This window comes from Phragmites australis, chromosome 21 (genome assembly GCF_958298935.1).
Source record: "Phragmites australis chromosome 21, lpPhrAust1.1, whole genome shotgun sequence".
Taxonomy (NCBI): Eukaryota; Viridiplantae; Streptophyta; class Magnoliopsida; order Poales; family Poaceae; genus Phragmites; species Phragmites australis.
Window position 1 is genome coordinate 6,906,835 of NC_084941.1, and position 20,633 is coordinate 6,927,467.

The 20,633-nt window shown below is 39.2% G+C and overlaps 1 protein-coding gene across 1 annotated transcript; it reads left to right on the forward strand.

Annotated features, from left to right (window-relative positions):
• Window positions 1–1,629: 1,629 nt before the first annotated feature.
• Window positions 1,630–20,223, forward strand: LOC133903984 (UDP-glucose:glycoprotein glucosyltransferase-like). The gene is made up of 37 exons (XM_062345485.1): window positions 1,630–2,002; window positions 3,047–3,457; window positions 3,537–3,690; window positions 4,238–4,409; window positions 4,733–4,806; window positions 4,902–4,998; window positions 5,130–5,242; window positions 5,382–5,497; window positions 6,315–6,372; window positions 6,976–7,128; window positions 7,598–7,696; window positions 7,814–7,957; window positions 8,337–8,405; window positions 9,741–9,829; window positions 9,927–10,089; window positions 10,226–10,360; window positions 10,436–10,541; window positions 10,628–10,722; window positions 10,812–10,924; window positions 11,050–11,260; window positions 11,497–11,565; window positions 11,797–11,942; window positions 12,302–12,403; window positions 14,981–15,128; window positions 15,767–15,823; window positions 15,899–16,029; window positions 16,121–16,209; window positions 16,281–16,594; window positions 16,669–16,761; window positions 17,420–17,481; window positions 17,620–17,722; window positions 17,805–17,963; window positions 18,087–18,227; window positions 18,348–18,391; window positions 18,478–18,592; window positions 19,451–19,603; window positions 19,690–20,223. Exons 1-37 carry the CDS (start codon window positions 1,824–1,826, stop codon window positions 19,858–19,860), a joined length of 4,848 nt encoding a protein of 1,615 aa, XP_062201469.1. The 5' UTR covers window positions 1,630–1,823; the 3' UTR covers window positions 19,861–20,223.
• The last annotated feature ends 410 nt before the right edge of the window (window positions 20,224–20,633 follow it).

The window sequence follows — 20,633 nt, forward strand, 5'->3', positions numbered from 1 at the left end:
ATCTGTGCATGCCTTACTGTAAATTTGATTTCCTGGAATTATCCTTGCCTCTTCAACAATTTCGTGGAGTTGAATTGTGCAAGTTGAAAATTTAGGATATTTAAAAATCTCTAGATTGGATTTAGTATCATGTAGAGAACTTTCACAACCATGTTCAGTATTAGCTTCTTCATTTGAGATAGTACATAGCTTAGCAGGCATGCTTCTTGTTCGACTGGAATAACTATCATTCATAATCCCATATTGTGCATTTTACCTTCCAGTTGATGAGCCTGGCGTCGGGGTTTGATTGCTTTGATTAGCAGTACAAGCATTACACTCCTCTTTCGACTGATTTCAATTCCTTTGCATTTGTAAGAGTTGGTTGTTTGAGTAGATCAATTTCTATGAGGTCCCTGAACTTGAATCCTTTTAGGATTGAAAATTTTTGTAATGAGATAATGGATTGTCTAACTGAAATTTTTTTTTATCTAATTGGAATGAAATAGTGCAATGTGTGTACTGGTAGATGTTAGGAAAAAATTTCAGTAGTAGCTTGAGCATAATCTCGTGTACATAGCATGCTTTGAAGGTGTTTGTGATAATGCCAAGACAAGGAGAAACTCAGATTGAGCGATGTGCAAACCAAAAGTAATGATACATCTTTTCCCCTTGATTATTCATTGTGATATTTCTTTTTTATTGATGAAAAATTGTCCCTTACAAAATATCAAATGTCAATTTTTCACAAAACATTAGAAATGATATGCTTGAATTGTATTACAGCCCATATTAATAGATCTGTTCTATGGATATATGATATATCCTTTCAACGATAAATCTTACGTGATGATAGCCATAGCATACATAACTTTTAGCCTTGCCTCCCTCCAAACTATGAAGGGTTCCTGGAAAAGTTGTGGTTGAATTTTGAACAATGGTCTGCTTCACAGCATTGTTAACTAGCTCTTTTTTCGTGTCATTTTCAGTTGGCACCAGTCAATAGCTGATAAATAGTTTTATGGTTTGTTTCATTTGCAGATTGACCACGTTGGTTGAATGTACATTCGATATTATCTTTAGGTGGATGAGTTCAAGTTGCTTAGAGCTGAAAATAGAGTGCAATTTTTGTTTTGTTAAATTAGATGTTTATTTTTTATTGGATATATTTTTGTTGACTTATTTGAGTGTCTATGATCCTTATAATCGATATATTTGAGTATCTATGAACAATGTAATCGACATATTCGAGTATCTATGAATAATGTAATATTTGCAATCGACTTATTTCATAATTACTTGTATTTTATTACTGTAATCTTCGGGAAAAATAATATTTTCCTATATTAAAAACACTCATAAAAATTATATATACCGTATCTAGTATAACAAAACAATTATAAATACTTATATGTAAAAAACAATGTACATATAACACCGTAAAGATACTATCGACAATTATCAAAACCTCTCATTCCTGAATCTTAAGCCATCCTATTAGGCAAATACATTTACTGCTGGCTGTTGCTTCATGGTAAATCTGAAGCGAAGCTGTGCCAACACGTCTAATGGAAAAATAAAAAATAAAAAGCACTCAGCCCTACGCAGTCGATCCAACGGCCGGCACATCTCCCTCTTAAAATCCTGTCGCCCAACGGGCCAGCCCAGCATTCCCACAACCCCAGGTCTCCGGCGAAGTCTCCCCACGCCGCGCGCCGCATCTCGTCTCGGCGATCCCAAAGCCTGCACCGATTCCTCTTGATGCGTGGGTCAGCCAACGCCGCCTTGTAGCCAGTCGGATCGAAGCGGTGCGAGGGCTTCGGATCGGAGCGCGCCTCTCCCACATGGCGGCGGCCCGAGGGGCCCGATCTGGGGTTTGGGCTGCGGCGGCGGTGCTGGTATCGGTTCTGCTCGTGGGAGGCCTCGCCGTGGGCGGGGCGGCGGCCGAGATTCGCCGGCAGAAGAACGTGGAGGTGGCGCTCCGGGCCAAGTGGGCCGGCACGCCGGTGCTGCTCGAAGCCAGGTGGGTTTGCTTTTGGCTTGGTTCACTGGACGCTGGTAGTTTAGGCGGCTGTGTTTGATCGGGATATGACAAATTGACTTTAGTTTAGTGGGTTTTAGTAAATTTAATCACTGGGGTTTAGCACTGAGCCACTGAGAACCTGGCGGTTCGGGAAACCGGGAGTGAGCTGCTCTGTTGATGCCTAGTTTGATATGTTTTAATTGTTTTTTTTTTCATGTTTTTAAGTTGAACAGTTGATTTCAGTGCAATTCACGCGGGGTTAGGCTCCCTTTTTATTTATCCCTTCAGATTTTTAGTAAGTGATTAGTGCTACTGTACTATGGGACACTCGATTGTGGGTTGTGATAGTCCACAAACTAAAGCAGGCTCGTGGTTTAGTAGAAAACCTTCCCTAGAGGCAAGTGATCTATCCATTTGTTAACTTGGTATATTCAGATGCTTTGTTTAAATATAGGAGGATGATTTACAACTGGAACAAATTAAGATTATCTAGTGTGAAAATTTGGTAACTATCACTTACGCCTTTCGGACACTCTGTTAGATGCTAAATACCATACTAACATCAGGCTAGCCTGTTTCTACTGAAGACAGTAATACACAGTGTTACATTTCTCTTGCAAACTCAAGTTATATTTTGCCTAATACCGATCTATGCAACCATTTCTAATTTTGGCTTTGGAGAAGCATCAGTGGGTTGGTCCAAAACTCTACACAATTTTCATATTTATAATGTAGATCTAACTAATGAGTAAATATTTATATTTATTATGACAATTGAGAAGTCAAGTAAGTAAGGCGGTGCTCATAGCTTGATAATAGTGTAAGAACGTGCACTTAGACTAATCTTTTTTGCGGACAATAAGCAGTTAAACTAATCTAGCATATACTCTTCTCTTATATGCTTCTGAATTTGCATCTGCGGACCAGAGGAAAATAATATAGTACTTATTAATTAACGTTAGCAGCATCGGTGTTGGTTGATTAATGTTACTTTTTATATTCCAAACAACACCTGATAATTCTTATGTTTACTACGTTTCTTAGTGAATTGCTTTCAAAAGAATGGAAGGATCTATTTTGGGATTTTATTGATGACTGGAAGGAGCTGGACAAAGGCTCTGAATGTTTGACAGCAAAATGTTGTGTCCAGAAGATTGTTGAGGACGCCCGTGCACTTCTCAATGAACCACTCGCTTCAATTTTTGAGTTTTCTCTTACCCTTCGATCCACATCGCCAAGATTAGTGCTTTACAGGCAGCTTGCAGAGGAGTCATTATCTTCAGTTCCTGTGAATAATTCACTGGAGCAAATTTCTGTTCATAGTACTGGAGAAAATTTCCATGAGGCTGTAAGTCCTAGCTCTTCTGGAGGAACTTGCTGCTGGGTAGACACAGGGAATGCTCTATTATTCAACTCAGCTGATCTACTTCAATGGCTTGAGGGCTTGGGTAAACTGTGAGTATCTTCTTTTTTCCTTTATATTTTCCCTTTGTTCAGGCTGTAAGATAGGTAGCTCAGAATTTTTGTTGAACAGAGCTGCGGACTCCACTGAACAACCTGAACTCTTTGACTTTGATCATGTGTATCCTCGCACAAATATTACTGCTCCAGTTGCTATATTTTATGGGGCTGTTGGGACAAAATGCTTCAAAGAGCTGCATGTTCATCTGGCAGAAGCTTCAATGCAGGTAACATACACATGCCTGTTTTGGGGTGTACTTCAGGGCGTATGAGGCCTTGAGGAAATAATAGACTCTAGAAAATAGAGACATGAGGTGTTGTACATGGCCATTGTTTGTTAGATATCCTTCCACATTTATGGTCCTTGAGCTATTTCTACTATCTCGTCTACATGTAATCACTGATAGCCTATTGCTTCTTTTGATTTCACCTTCCACACATGGCAAGAGAACTTAATGAATTTGTCACATTAACACCTATTGATGTGAACACTATCGTTTTATTAATCATGGCAAACCTCTGTGACAATGTACTTTGTTATTGCACTTCTTTGGATCCTTTCTGTTTCTATATGTATTGACCTTTTCCTTCAGCTTACATGATACCTCTTTTAATCATTTTTAATGGTGGCACTGTTTGATCTCTGTAATCAATTATTAATATCTCTTTTAAATCTAAATCTCGTGTGCAAATGATATATGCTCTCAATATCTAGTATTTTTTTGCAACCTCTTCTTTCTTCAGTTGTCTAATGTTGCTGTATATGGTTCATAGGGAAAAGTCAGATATGTTCTGCGCCCTGTACTACCATCTGGATGTCAGGCTACATCTAGCATTTGCGGTTCTATTGGTGCTGTAGATGCAGTCACCTTGAGTGGTTACGGGGTGGAGCTTGCCCTAAAAAACATGGAATACAAAGCCATGGATGACACTGCTGTAAAGAAGGGTAACTCAGCTAGATGTTTCCTTTGCACCAGAGCATGCACTCATTGCTACTTAGTTGTTTCTAAATACGGAAATATGTTATGGAACTATCAAGTAAATACGTGTCTCACGGAAAAGTAGCAAACAGGAAGGAAGAAAAACGCTTGCATACCACCCCTTTCTCTAAATAAATCAGTTAACAGAAAAATACTGTTTCTTTGGTTGGTGGGGTGGGGTTGGGGGATTACTTCTCTGAAATAAATCTGTATGAAGAAAATCACTGCAATGAGCTTTTCATCTCTTAATTTCGTGCTGATTGAACCCTGTTGCGTCTTTCCTTTCCAGGTGTTGCTCTGGAAGATCCTAAGACTGAAGACCTCAGTCAAGAAGTCAGAGGGTTTATATTTCCCAAGATTCTGGTTTGTTCTATTCAGTCAACAGCTTAACTATGGGAACTTTGATGTGATGCGGAAATAAAGAAGTGTTTCAATCTTGATTTTCTGTTGATCTCTAGGAACGCAAGCCGGAGCTAAATGCCGAGATTATGGCCTTCAGAGATTATCTGCTGTCATCAACAGTATCTGACACACTTGAAGTCTGGGAACTCAAAGGTATTGTTGCCTACTTTCCATAAACTGATACATTGTGCTCAGATTGTTCTGTTATTTTGTTTGTCCAACAGCAGTGCATCATTTCATTTTATAGAAGTACCTTTTTATATCTGCTTTGCTCCACACTGCAGATCTGGGTCATCAGACAGCACAGAGGATCCTTCAAGCATCAGATCCTTTACAGTCAATGCAGGAAATCAATCAAAATTTCCCCAGTATAGTTTCTCCACTATCACGGATGAAGGTGCTCGTACATCTAAAGCTCGCTTTAACTATCTCAATATTAGCATAATTACTGATAATAATAATTGATATGTTTTTTCATTCATACAAATCAAGAAACGACTTTGACAATTACTAACAACAATATCATGTTTGTACAGCTTGACAATTCCATCAAAGATGAAATTATAGCAAATCAGCGAATGGTTCCACCTGGCAAGTCATTGATGGCTTTGAATGGTGCTTTGATTAATATTGAGGATCTTGATCTTTACCTGTATGTCCTAACATACTTTCTGGATAACATTGTTTCTGATTATTTACTCTCTGTTTTTACCTTGCTTAGCTATGAGCACATTAGCTATTTGCTTCTTGTCTTGGGCATACCAAAATGAACTCTAATCAGTGTACTCTGTAACACCTGGCAAGTGTCTCCTCTGTGCCGCTTTTCGTTAGAAACTATGCAGCGGCCAATGCGTGATCACAAGTCTGATGGTTCCAAACTTAAAATGAAAGAAGATTCGAAAATATTGATATATTGTCTCTTTTAAAGGGAAATGCCACATGCACCCAAATCTCCACCCACAACCAAACCAAAAAGAAAGAACATACACCCAACCAGCCGATGAGACAGAATAGTTGTCAAGAGGAGGATGGCACGAAAGTTGCTTATATCTAGTGCATCACATTTCACTACATTTTTTCTCGCAAAGCTGTTCTGTTCACTCATGTAGGAGGAAGGGATTTGTTAGCTTTGGTAGTGGAGTTTGCATGATAGTTCTTATCCTTGGAACGGATCAATTTGGCAGATATCTTATTTGTCCACTTTCTTTTCCGTCAGCTCCTCACATTTCTCCAACTCTGTACCCTTGCCCACCATCGAGCTAATCTTCGCCATCTTTCTTTGTATCTCTCTCATCTGTCTCGATACGTTACCGGCCATACAGTCTGTATGGTTGCTGGTGTATTCTGTTTTCATCTTCTTTTGGGCAGGCTTACACTACCCTCCCAACTTTAGTAGTCCGTGCACTAAAATGGTTATCAATTTTGCTTTCTGATAGTCGATATATGACCATTGCTGGCTTATTTGGCAGGTTAATGGATATGGTCCACGAAGAATTATCTCTAGCTGATCAATTCATCCGGTTAAAGGTGAAAATTTGATAAATGTTTTGGGAGGACTGTTTTTGTTTCGCCTTCACATTGTTTTAATGCTTCATTGCTTGTTTCAGAACTTTTATATTCTCATGCCATTATCTAGCTTTGGCTGTTTTAATTAACATTTTGTCATCTTATAACTTTGTTGCCATATGAATTTTGCCACTTGCGGTACCTTCAAATCCGGCTTAGTTTGACGGCACTCCATCTGGCGTAGTAGGAGTTCAGTACAATGTATTTGCGAAAAGGCTAAAAAGCATTTCTTTTCTGTGTTTAGGATGTAGGCAGTATTTCTTTTTCTTTTTGCAAATGGTGCAGTTGGCTATCATATTCACCCTTAACGCTAAACAACTAAGAGATTACAGGATCAAATCTTGGAAAATTGACAATAAACTCACCTAAATTGTTATGTTAAGTCAGCATGATCATGATTTCTGGTTATTGATGAAATACTTGTGCCATATCTCTACATTGAACATGCGATTACATTATTTCTGATTTCATGTTATTCTGTTGTTCCTTCAAGTATTTAAGATGTATTTTCACTTTCTTACTGAGCGAGGAGCTATTTCCTAATTAATGTCAAATGTCTACCAGTTGCCTCAAAGTGCTGCCTACAAGATCCTGTCAGCTCCTCCACCAGCAGAATCTAATTCCTTCCGTGTTGACTTCCGGTCTTCACATGTGCATTATCTTAATAACTTGGAGGAAGATGCTATGTATAGAAGATGGAGAAGCAACCTCCAGGAGGTTTTGTTCACTTCTCATTGTATTGGCATTATTGAATGGAGATTGACATTTGAATATTGCTTTGCTTGCCGAGCCAAATAAGGAATTGCAATTTTTTTCATGGCTTTAGGCACATCGGGAAATTAAGTATTACATCCTCGTTTTTTTTTTCTGTTAATGACTGATCGTAATTGATAATATCTATGACACTGCAACTGTGTCCTGTTAGATAGGCTTTTATGTAACCTTGAATTTCGCTTGCATAGTTTGATATTGTTTCACCCCAATATCTTCTGTTAGTTTGCACTGTCATCTACAGAATTCTTCATTTATTATCCCTGTCAAAGTTCAGAGAATAGTTGTTTTGCATATGCTACTCAATTGGCTGTTTCTTTTCTGTATTCTTCGATTATATCGTATCACGCAACTACAGCCAGTTTTACCTTTATTTAATTATAATGATGGCCTCTCCTTTTTTGTTCCTTTGTAGCTATTGATGCCGGTCTTCCCTGGTCAGATGCGTTACATCCGTAAAAATCTATTCCATGCTGTTTATGTACTTGATCCTGCTTCAGCCTGTGGTGCAGAGGTTAGTCTCTCACTTACCTTTCATAAGTTCTTATTCTTTGTTTGTCTGCACTTTTTTTTGCTGTACTCATTTACTGACTTCTAGTCTCTAATACCATTTTCTCTTAAAACTTTACAGACCATTGACATGATCCTATCTCTATATCAAGATAGTGTCCCTATAAGGTTTGGTATCATAATGTATTCTTCAAGACTCATAAATGTCATTGAAGAAAATGATGCCACTCTTCCAGTAAATGATGGAGAAGACACTTCCATTTTGGTAATCATTTGATCATTTCTACTATTTCTTTACTGTGATTTCCTGAGAGCTCTTTGTTTTGATGAATAGAACATGTAACTGGTTTTATATCATAAAACAACCTTACGTCGGGATTGATTATTACCTTCTTCCGTTATCTTCATTGCTACTAATTCTCGTTAGGCATGTGAAAGTACAGCCACATCCCCCCCTGCCCCTCTGCTCATATTATCATTGTAATGCGTGTTGTTCTTTTAGGAATCATGTCTTCCAGCTTACTAGGGAGTAAGGATATACTGTACAATATTAAAGGATCATCATAAAATGGAGTGGACATTTATATGTTATTAAAGATGCTTATTGTGCTACCTCTGCTAACTTTTCCTCTCCCCCTGTACAGATGACAAGGCTTTTCTTTTACATCAAGGAAACATACTCAACACAGTTGGCTTTCCAATTCCTCAGCAATGTGAGTGAACTTGCCAATTGAGTTCCCAGTTATAAATTGAAATAAGGAACCAGTTACCTTAAAAGGAATTCGTAGCTTCTTGTTGATAATATTTTGCGTGGCTTGGTATTTCCATGTTTGTTTCTGTGCTCAATAGAGTATTCTAGATGCATTTGATGCCTGTAAAGTTAAGCTTGACATAATAAGTCAATTTGGTTTGAGCATACAGTGCTCATTTTTGCAGTGGTGCTCTTCCCCTTCCGATGAATAAATTTGACAAGTGCATTAGGCAATCAGTTTTGTACTGAGTAGAAGAGCTTGACAATTGTATTAGATGGGAACTTGGGGCTTAATCATTGCTTAGTAAAGGAACGTGCCAGGTCTCCTTATATAGATCGGGCCCTAACACAGGATGCTAACAACCTTGACTAACAAACTCAATCTCTTATTTAGCTAACTCAATCTTTATCTCTAGATTGATAGCTAAGCAAACTAACAAACTCATTATGGGATAACTTGGCTTATCTATTAGCCGTGGTCTCTGCTGGAGGTGTGTTGCCGCACCTCTGCAGCCAGGCTGTCGTAGGCCTTCGTCGTCTTCTTGCGGTCGTAGGCCTTGCAAACATAGCCGTTCACAACAGTCATGTACATGACATGAGACGCCTGCACACCGCCTACTTGTGCTCAAGTGATCCTTTTCTCAGTTTAATCACTGAAAAATCAAAAGTTGATATTTGTTCAATTTAGAGAGCAGGGTGTTTGCGCGTTTTATTTTCCTTTGCTTTTTCCTTGTTGTAACACAAAACTTTTATTCCTCTTAATGCAATGAAATGCAGTTCTCCTGCATGTTCGAAAAAAAATATTTGTTCTATATATCCTGCCATGATTACTTGGCAGTTTTGGCCCAAAATATTTTTTTTTTCCAAAATACTTGGCAGTTCAGCAATCCTTAGATGAAATTTCCCAAGCTGCCCCTATTATACCTAACCACCCCCTATTTTGTTGCCTCAATTTATGTGCTAGAGATATTTTTGGTGTATAGTTTGGTGATTTGCTCACATCCAACTCAGAAACTGATTGTTGAGGTATGTATGTGTTGGTCAAGGGTGCCAAGTTGTTTCAGGAACTCGGGTAGAATTCAGATTTGTCTGTTCGAGAAGTTTGACAACGGATGAAAAATTATGTCTCATAGCCTCTTCAAAACTAGAATAGTGTCATTTTGGTGTAATGAAACCATACCATTGTTCTTCCATTAATTAAACCATGATCCTGTTTCTGCATTATGTTGTTAATTATCTGCTAAATTATACTGTCTGTAGTTGTTCTGAATTTTTATGTTATTTTTATCTTCCATAGATACATAAATCAAGGAATGGTGAAAATGACTACAATGAAGAGCTTGTGGAAGCTCATCACGTTGAAGGGGCATTTGTTGATTCGTTGCTGTAAGCATGTTCACTGAATTTAATATGCTGTGGGAGATTATTGACCTATTAGAATTATTATTATTATTTTACATTGATTGTTTCTGATAATGTGCAGGTCAAGTGCTAAATCTCACCCTCAAGATGTGCTGCTTAAGTTGCAAAAAGAGAACATGTACAAGCATGAGGCTGAAGAAAGTTCTCGTTTTGTTCACAAGCTTGGGTTGTATAAACTCCAATGTTGTCTATTGATGAATGGACTCGTCCATGAATCAAATGAGGTAATAATTACTTACGCAAATTCAAGTTTAATAAAACGAGAGAAGCATCATGCATTTATAATGCTTAAACTTAAGAACAGTAACTTTGTCATTTTACTAATGTGATGCCATTTTCTGCCATTTATACTCTCGAAAGGATGCAACCATGAATGCTATGAATGACGAGCTTCCTAGGATTCAAGAACAAGTCTATTATGGCCATATCCAGTCTCATACAGATGTTTTAGAGAAGTTTTTGTCGGAAAGTAGCTACAAGCGGTACAACCCATTAGTAAGTACAAAGAATTCTGAAAAATGTAGTACATTGATTTTCAGTCCAATCAATCATGGAGTTATGTTCCCTCAGATTACTAGCAAGAGTGGAGGGAAGAAGAGATTTGTTTCACTATTTGCATCATATCATCAGGAAGACTCTGTATTCAATGACATTAACTACTTACAGTCTCCTGGAAGTATGCTTCTACTACTCTTCTTGTATCCTATCATCCATCCTCTTGGATTATTTCTGTTGACATATAGCTGTTAAATCTTTCTGCAGCAACAGATGATGCGAAGCCTGTGACTCATCTACTTGCTGTTGATCTTTCCTCAAAAGTTGGGACAAAATTGCTTCACGAGGCCATACGTTACCTGGTAAATGTAGCAAATGTCTTTCGTGCCTATTTTAGTGTGCTATTCATGATGTCTCTGTTGACATTGTGTTGCTTTTTGACATGATATAGATGGCTGGATCTAATAGAGCTCGTGTTGGTCTACTACTTTATGCTCACAATGATAGTTCATCACCTATTTTACTTCTGAAAGATATCTTCGATAGAACTGTTTCCTCTTTCAGGTTTGTTCCTCGTAATTATTCCCCAGGAGAAATGCTGAACTGTGCAGACAATTGTTTCTGTTCTTCTTAACATCTCATCATACCAAGCTTTTTTTTTATGTAATTGAGTAATTTTCGTGTGCTAGCTACAAAGAAAAGGTATTGGACTTCCTGCATGGGCTGTGCAAGTTTTATGAAGCCCAACATACACCTACCTATTCGGTTGCTGGTGATTGGACTACAACTATAATGGAAAAGGTCTATAGCTTAGCTGCTGAAACTGCTTTGCCCATTGATGACTATAAAGCGTGGTTTACAAGTTTCTCTGCTGATAAAGTTCTCAAAGGGTTTAATAAGGTCTGTATCTGAGATTTTTCCCTCTTTGCAATATTCTCTCTTAAGCAAATCGTTAGTATGTGTAATTCGTATACTAGCTATATTGATAAATCAATATCACCATTATGGAAGACCCAACGCGATCTCACTAACTGGACAGTTTCCCCCTTGTGTTTCAGCTTTCAAGTCAATAATTTTCTGTCAATTTCCTATCAAATTTAATGAGAAACATATGACATGTTTCTTTGGTTGTGCAGTTATCTGACTTCTTATTTGGGCAATTGGGGCTTCCGTTTGGTAGCAATGCTGTGATCACCAATGGACGGGTAAGCTTTATGTTTTTTGTCCAAACAAGTTTAATAGCCCATAGTTCTTGGTGACTTGCCATTACCTATTAGCACCCCTGTCAGTCTAGGTGTAGTTTACCAATGGATACACTATTTGAGTATCGTGAATTTTCTGCTCAGGATAACAATTAATTTTAGTCATAAGGTTATTATCAACTGATTTCTAAAGCAGCTTATGTAGCTGCGTACTTACATTGTCCTAACTTGCAGGTTTTTGTTATGAATGAAGGAGACTCGTTTCTGGCCGATGATTTAGGTCTCCTTGAGTCTATGGAGTACGAGTTAAGAACGAAATACATATTTGAAATAATTGAGGAGGTCGAATGGGCAGGTGTTGACCCTGATGACCTGACAAGGTAAGTATCAGGCATGCAATAGTTCCAGTGTTTTTTTGTAAGGGTTTAATTAGCTGCACACAAAGGCTCAATTATGGACTAGCCTGATGGGCGTCTTTCAAATGCTTTGTAGTGTGAGGCACATACTTGTACTAGCATTCTCTATTCCTTTATAGTTGACCGTTTGCTCTGGATTTTTTTCCCATTTTTTGTTTCTCTTTTTCTTTTATTTTTCAGGTGGCAGTTAAATATGGTCACTATATTTGCTATTTAAAAGTTATTTGGTCCAGAAGGAACACTTATCTTGAATGATTAGAATAAAATACAATGTTAAATCCTTTTGTTTGTGATAAATCCTAATCGACATACTTTGTTTGCAGCAAATTCTACAGCAACATTGCCATGTTGGTCTCATCGTCGATGTCTGTTCGTGAAAGACCATCTGAAAGAGCCCATTTTGAAATTTTACATGCAGAACACAGGTAAATTTCCTGATTTGTTTTGCATGGAGAAACATGCTAGTGGGATATATGTTATTATCTGATATCCTATTTGTGAAACGGGTACAACCTATTAGGCCAGTTACACATGGTCACACTTGTAACTAGCCTATCATTGGACGAAACACTTTCAGGAGTAACCTACAACTTGGCTGCAAACTAGCTGGTTTTCCTCAAAACTCAAATTTGTCAAGTGGAAGGTTCTTTTTTTTTTTCTCGAACGCGCATGAGAGATGCATGTCATTTCATTAAAGAAGGGAAGAAAAAGTTTGTTAGGTTACTGACCCTACTACCTACGAAAACAAGTAACATACGCACCACAAACATTAAAAGGTACGACAAAAAACCACCCGCTCCTAAGCTACCCATATAGTAGCACCCGGAGGTCTTTGGCTCCGGTCGTGCACCACAAGGAGCCTTCGTTCTTCACAACCTGCAGCACTTTGATCGGGTTAGGCGGCGCACCATTGAAAACACAATCGTTGCGGTGTTTCCATAGCTCCCAAGTGACTAGCAGGACCAACGTGTTGAAACCCTTAAGGGTCCCTTTATCCAGTCTTTTAAGCGCGCCACTCCACCAGCTAGAGAAGGAGGTGTCCCGCTGTGGCAATAGAGTCTGGAGATTGATCCCTTGGAGGACCGAGAACCAAACCTCTTGAGACAGCACTCAGGAGACGAGAAGGTGTTGCATATTTTCCTCCAATTGATCACATAGGGGACATTGCGTCGGGTGTGGCAGACCCCGTCGCGCCAATCTATCCGCAGTCCAACACCGGTTCAAGAGGGCGAGCCAAAGGAAAAAAATTGCATCACAGCACTTCCAGAGCCTTTTCCATGGGGCAAACCTTATGGAGCCAACAAAAATGGCTGAATAAGCCGACTTGCTTGAGTAGTTACCGGAATCCGACAGCCTCCAGTTATGTCGGTCCGGTACATCATTCTGTAAATGAATCATGTCCAGCATCTCTCAAAGCTCAAGGTACTCTACCAGGGCCGATATCATTAAAGCTCCTTGAATATCCTTCACCCACCGACGCTCAGTAAAGAATGGTCTGTCCATATAGCCTGCGATCTGTCCAAAACTTGGTGGACTCCACATTGCCCACCGTTGTGTCGATAGCCAACGCAAACATTGCCGTTGCATAACCAAAATAAATAGCATTGGTGAAAGGGGATCACCCTGTCTAAGTTCACGTCGATGAAAATACGCCTCCCCTGGCTCCCCATTCAACATCACTCGAGTGGAGGAGGTCGTCAGGATAGAGCATAAGAGTTTGCACCACCCATGACCGAAACCAAGGCTCTGAAGAACCTCCAGTAAGAACGGCCAAGAAACCGAGTCGAAAGCTTTAGAAATATCAAGCTTAAGCAAAATGTGAGGATCCTTTTGCATGTGAAGGCGCTTAGCCGTTTGTTGCACCAGGAGGAAATTATCTTGAATGCAACGCCCCTGAACGAAAGCACTTTGTTTGCTGAAACCATAGAGGAAAGGTGCGGAGCCAAACACCTAGCCATCAACTTAGTAAGCAATTTAGCAAAGCTATGGATCAGAATTATGGGTCGGTAGTCTTTGACTTGAATCGCATCAGCTTTCTTAGGCAGCAGCGTGAGGAAAGCCGTGTTCAGCAGCCGAAGCTTGGGATTATGCCCCCTCTGGGCAGCCAGCAATGCATTCATTAGATCTTCTTTAATAATCAACCAACAGACCTTGTAAAAACGCCCTGTGAAACCATCGGGGCCGGGTGCCTTGTCCGAAGGGAGTTCCTTGATAGTATACCATACCTCCTCTTCCATGAAAACAGCATCCAGTGACCCAAGATCATGCTGATGCTGATGGAAATCATCAAGGACCAGGGTGTAATCCCGCTGGTCAGCGGAGCCAAGTAACTCGGAGAAATAATCCAGTGACCCAAGTGGAAGGTTCTAATAATTTGTTTATATACAAAAACAGTAAAACACTGAGAAACTTGGCAGAATCTGAATCATCATAACTTGGCGTAATGGCCCTAATATAAAGTCCCTAAACTTGTTGGGTTTTGAAGAACTAGTTGTCATGTCTATTTCGAATTGCCTAAGTTCTATTTAATATTAGAAGCATCTGTATTATTAATGAAATTATTCTGTAAACACAAAGTGTTATGTTTTCTGGTCCATGATTTAACTGTAACATTTCTGGCTCATGATATTATCATGGCAAGGAAAACTATTATGCTGTCACACTTGATTTTGTAACTTCGTTGTTCAACTAAGTATATGCTGATATATGATTTGAAATGCTAAGAGGAACAGACTTTGTCGAACTGCACTTAGCTTGTTGGGTCTTAAGCCTCTTAGGCCACTAATCACGTTTATATCTATATAAGCAAGAAGCTTTCAACATCGAAACTGTGAAGAGAAAGATAAAATGATCCACACACTGGGCTCAATAGCTTTCACTTTAAACTAAGCCTTAAGTCCCATGCACTGAGTTGATTCTGGTCCATGAGTTTATTCTTAGGGCTATTCTTGGATCTTAGATGGTAACTTTAATAGTTTGTACTCATTTTCTTCTCTTTGCAGTGCTATTAAATTGAATAATGTGAATTCAAGTATTCACATTGATGCTGTCATTGATCCGCTTAGTCCAGCTGGGCAAAAACTTTCTCCACTTCTATGCATACTCTGGAAACAGATTCAGCTGAGCATGAGGATTGTACTTAATCCTATTGTACGTAATTTTATTCTTAGTTTATTTTCTTACATCAAAATTAACTTAATCCTTTCTCCCACTGCTTTCGAGTTTTACTTGTTTCAAGATCTGAATAATTAGTCTGAGAAATGAACCAAGTAATCATTATGTAGGGGCATCTTGTTAGTAGAAGCTACTGAATACTATATGGTTGCTTACTTGCTTAACTGGCTCAGTTATCGCTAAAGCTCGGTAATGCAACATGCAGTTCAACAGTTAAACATTTTTTTTTCTTGCACATGCTATTCCATTCTCAGCGAGCTTTGCTTTTGACTGAATACGGGTGGTATGATGGAATAGGACAGTAATAGAGTTCAGTTACACATTGGGATTGTATGCCATAGTTTGTATTGTATGCATAGCCCAATAATCATATTTTCATTCGATCAGTTTGCTGTGCATCTTGAGTAAATCATGTGCAAATCAATGTTATCTATTCAATTTTATCCATCTTATAGGTAGTAGATGCAGAGGTTAGTTTGTTTGAAATCTATGGTTGGAGAAACTATTGTTTGTTTGCATTGTTTGAAGCCATAAAGAATTACTGTGTCTAAGTGCATAGAGATTATTCTATAATCCTACATATATTTAATGTAAACATTTTTGGATGATTTCAGAGTTCCCTTGCAGACCTTCCTTTAAAGAACTTCTACAGATTTGTGCTTCCATCGATGGTAAGACTGCATATATTTAATGATTAGTGTGTTACCACTGATTACCTACAGTCACGCTTGGCCATTGATATGCAGGACGATTTTAGCAGTGCAGATTATTCTGTACATGGACCTAAAGCTTTCTTCGCAAATATGCCACTATCGAAAACACTTACAATGAACATCGATGTTCCAGAACCATGGCTTGTTGAACCAGTTGTTGCCATGTAAGTTAGCCAGCAAATATTAAGCAATCATCAGAAAATGATTTTATGCTGCAGTATCATGACCTTGCTGTGGTTTTTTTTCCATGTGCAGCCATGATTTAGACAACATTCTATTAGAGAATCTCGGTGATGTTAGAACTTTGCAGGCAGTATTTGAACTTGAAGCTCTCCTCTTGACAGGTATGATCATTTGATAATCATTGTTTGGTTCTGGTGGATTACATAGCTAACAGAAAAAAAAATTCTTTCAGGTCATTGCATGGAAAAAAATCGAGACCCTCCCCGTGGTCTGCAGTTTATCCTTGGTACTAAACGAAGACCACACTTGGTAGACACACTTGTCATGGCCAACTTGGGTTACTGGCAGATGAAAGTCTCCCCTGGTGTGTGGTACCTACAACTGGCTCCTGGTCGTAGTGCCGATCTATATGAGCTACCTCCAAAACTCATTGCCATTGATAGCTTGCGAGGCAAACTTATGCACATTGAAGTGCAAAAAAAGAAAGGCAGGGAGCACGAGGACTTATTAAATGCTGCCGATGACCACAACTTCCAGGAAAACATGGTCTGTGCATTATGTAGTTAACGTACCCTTGAATTTTAAACATCGTTTCTCTTAAAAAATATTTTTGAATGCAGGATAACAAAGGCTGGAATAACAACCTTTTGAAATGGGCTTCAAGTTTCATTAGTGGTGATGCATCATCAAAAATGAAAGTTGATAAAAGCACCGTAAGCATTTCTACTTTCAGCTATCTAAGTTCATCTTACTGCATATTACTGCAAACAGGACAGCAAAACGATTATTGTTCCTGGAAGTTTGGATCGTCCAAAATTTCATGATTTTCTGTTCAGGATACTTCTGAAAACTCTATGAATTTCGTGTAGAGAATTATGCAAGTAGTCTATTGTAATTTTACGCAAGAACTTTGCAAAGGCATGTCTAGACTAGCCTACCATAAGTACAGTGAGGACTCAGGAAACTACAAAAGGACTGGTACACAATTAGATAGATTCAGAAAACTAAACTATTCAGCTTCTCGTTTAGTTTTACTGAGATGCAATTGCGTACTGAGAATCTTGAAACACTTGGAAAGCTGAACTTGTTTGGAAGTTCAATTATCCATTTGCTTTAAAAAATTGAGTGAATTTCTTAATTACAACGTTGTTTCTGTTATTCGTAATCCACTACATGCCTCTCTTTACTTGAACTGTAAAATACTATCATAAATATGTATCTGTAGGAAGTATTTGGAAAATAATGATTCCATCCATAGAAATAGAAGTAACAAACAAGTATCATGCATGCCTGTAGCTTCTATTACTGATTACATTCAACATTTGGTGCTTAGAGGAATATCTAACAATTTTGATGTACATCTTTATTCAGGACCGTAAGGATGCAAGACAAGGGGAGACCATAAATATTTTCTCTGTTGCTTCTGGGCATCTGTAAGTCTTAGTTTCTAGAACGTTTGAGCTATTTCTGACCAATATGCTTATCGTTATCTGCGGTCTTTGTGTTGCTGACAATGTTGCCTACATTTTATCTTGCTGACACTTCTACAAAATTGCCATACTGTGTTACAGGTATGAGCGTTTCCTCAAAATAATGATTTTGAGTGTATTAAAGAAGACACAAAGGCCAGTAAAGTTTTGGTTCATAAAGAACTATCTGTCTCCACAGTTCAAGGTACATGAACTGCCTTTGAGTTGATTAATTAATGAACAAATATTAGACATATCTGTTGTCTAACTAGTAATCCTACTGCCAGGATGTCATACCCCACATGGCTCAGGAATATGGATTCGAGTATGAGCTCGTCACATATAAATGGCCAACATGGTTGCACAAGCAGAAAGAGAAGCAAAGGATTATATGGGCATATAAGATATTATTTCTGGATGTCATATTCCCACTTTCACTGAGAAAGGTATTCCCCCCCTGTGTTATGATCATCTAATGATACCTGTAATTTCATCACGCTTCTTTAGTCCTTAAAGTAACCTGGCCACATTGCATTCTAATGATTTTCCCCCTGGTACTTTCTGTATAGGTGATTTTTGTTGACGCTGATCAAATTGTGAGAACAGACATGGGAGAACTGTATGACATGAATCTGAAGGGTCGCCCGCTTGCATATACTCCATTCTGCGATAATAACAAGGACATGGATGGCTATCGATTTTGGAAGCAAGTTAGTCACTGATTTACGATAAACCATGTTACTAACACATATTATTATTCATGGTAACATAGCAGTGGACTTGTTTTCTCAAGTTGTTTGTTGACTTCTTTTTTTACCCCCTTTGTGTAGGGTTTCTGGAAAGATCATCTGCGAGGAAGACCATACCATATCAGGTGGGTGACCTTTTCCATGAAGTATGCTATAATTAAATTATTGCTAGTGTTGTGCCGTTAAACGACACGATTCGGTGTTATTCCAGTGCGCTTTACGTTGTTGATTTGGCCAAATTTCGACAAACTGCTGCTGGGGATACTCTACGTGTCTTCTATGAACAACTCAGCAAGGACCCCAATAGTCTCTCCAATCTTGATCAGGTAAATGACTTGTTAATGCGTCTATTTGATCTACCTAAGACATTACATGGATGGAATCGATCACTGGTCAGTATTGTAGTATTGTACAATTAGTAGCTGCAAACTGGGTTTTTATCGCTGATGAGAACAAGTTTTATCTGGAGAATCAAGAAAATACCCCCCCACGCCCCCAAAAAAGCTGAATCTGTTTAAATTCAAATCTGAAACTTTTAATTCGACATTTGAATAAAGAGAATGTTTGGATCAATTATCTGTCTGTATCTGCCTGGGTATGGGTGTAAAATTAAGATGAAATTCATGTCAAATTTGGAAGCAATCTCGCGACTGGTCCAAACTCCAAAGTTATGAGAGTCCAGCTTAGTAGACATTGTTACAAGGGGGATGGAGGGAGGGACATTAGACTTTCCCTAAAATTAAAACTATGAAGCAACTGTAAATTGGTTACTGTAAAAAGTTCAAAAGTTGAACATGGCAGTGGGAATCTTCTTCTTGTAAAAATCAAGTTACAATCATGGCAGTGGGAATCATGATCAGGGCCTCCTGCCGTGGGAATATATCTTCCACCTCCTACCCACACTTGTCACATCACATACAAACTGCACGATATAATATCACTTCTCACCGAGACTAGCTGGTTTCTATTTCCGGTGGTGTGCCAGGTTTTTTGCAAAATCCAGTTTTTAGAACCCTGCCATGAAGTTCTGAGATTCATAGAAGCAAGTACTCGAGTGCACTTTACTGCTGTGAACATGGCTGATAGAATCAACATTCTGTATTCATGTAGCCGTTTCATGTTTTATAATTGCTTCTGTATACATATGCTGTTGCAATGCTTACTTGTAGCACATTCATATTCAGGATCTCCCGAATTATGCTCAACATACCGTGCCTATATTCTCTCTTCCTCAAGAATGGTTGTGGTGTGAATCTTGGTGTGGAAATGCCACAAAGGCAAGAGCAAAGACCATTGATCTATGCAACAATCCAATGACGAAGGAGCCGAAGCTTCAGGTAAAGTTATGTTGCAGTGGAAGTTGTTTCTTATTGCTTTTTGTCAAGCACTCTAGATTGGCTAAACATCTACTCCCTCTTTCTAGGGTGCTAGAAGAATAGTTCCAGAGTGGGTTGGTCTTGACAATGAAGCACGCCAGTTTACCGCACTAATCTTGGGGGAGAATCTGGAGTCAGCAGAAGCCATTCCCCCGACATCTGATACACCAAAGCCCGATGGCAAAAACACTGATCAGAAACTGAACGATGAGCTATGATCACCAGCTGTTTCCTGGGCGTGCTCAGCGACGAAATATCGTTCCTCCTACTGACTGAAGGTCTGGTGCCACAGCAGTTCGAAACATGGTTTGCACCCGAAATGTTTCTCACCATCAGCCAAGCACCACAATTCAGGCATTTTGGTCACACCGTAATCTTTTCCAAATCAAATGGTGGAGCTTTTGCGTCCTGTATGGCTAACTTGCAAGAATAGGTTAACAAGTCAGTCAGCAAGGGTGAAGAAACTTGTCTGCGGCACACAAGAAAAACTGTAAGCTAACTATTCACATATTTGAGATGCTCTCCGTGAGACTCAGTAAACTTGATTGGACTGGCAACTAATGCCCGATAATTTTGTACCAGTCGTCACTGGGGGTTTTGGACATTCAGTTAGTGTCACAGCCTAAATTTGTAACCTAAAAATTTCTTAAAAAATAAACCAAGAAATGAATTTGTTTGCTTTTGGCAAAGAGAAAACAAAAATAAATCAAAAAAAGAAGAAAAAGAAAACCTCTCACCCGGGCCCTCTCTACCTCTGGCTTCTCCCTCTCTCAGCATGACCCACCCTGGCCTCCCCCTTAGCACACTCCTGTGCGCCTCGGTTGATCTGTCCTAGCCCATTCTCTTCCTCTCTCGCATTCTGTGCCTCTAACTCAACCCAGCCCTGTGCTCCCTGGCCTATCTCCCCCCCCCCCCTCCCTCTCCTGCACAGCCTTTGGGCCAACGCAGCTCTGTCAGCCCGTGACCACACCTACTCCTGCCCTCCTCCCCC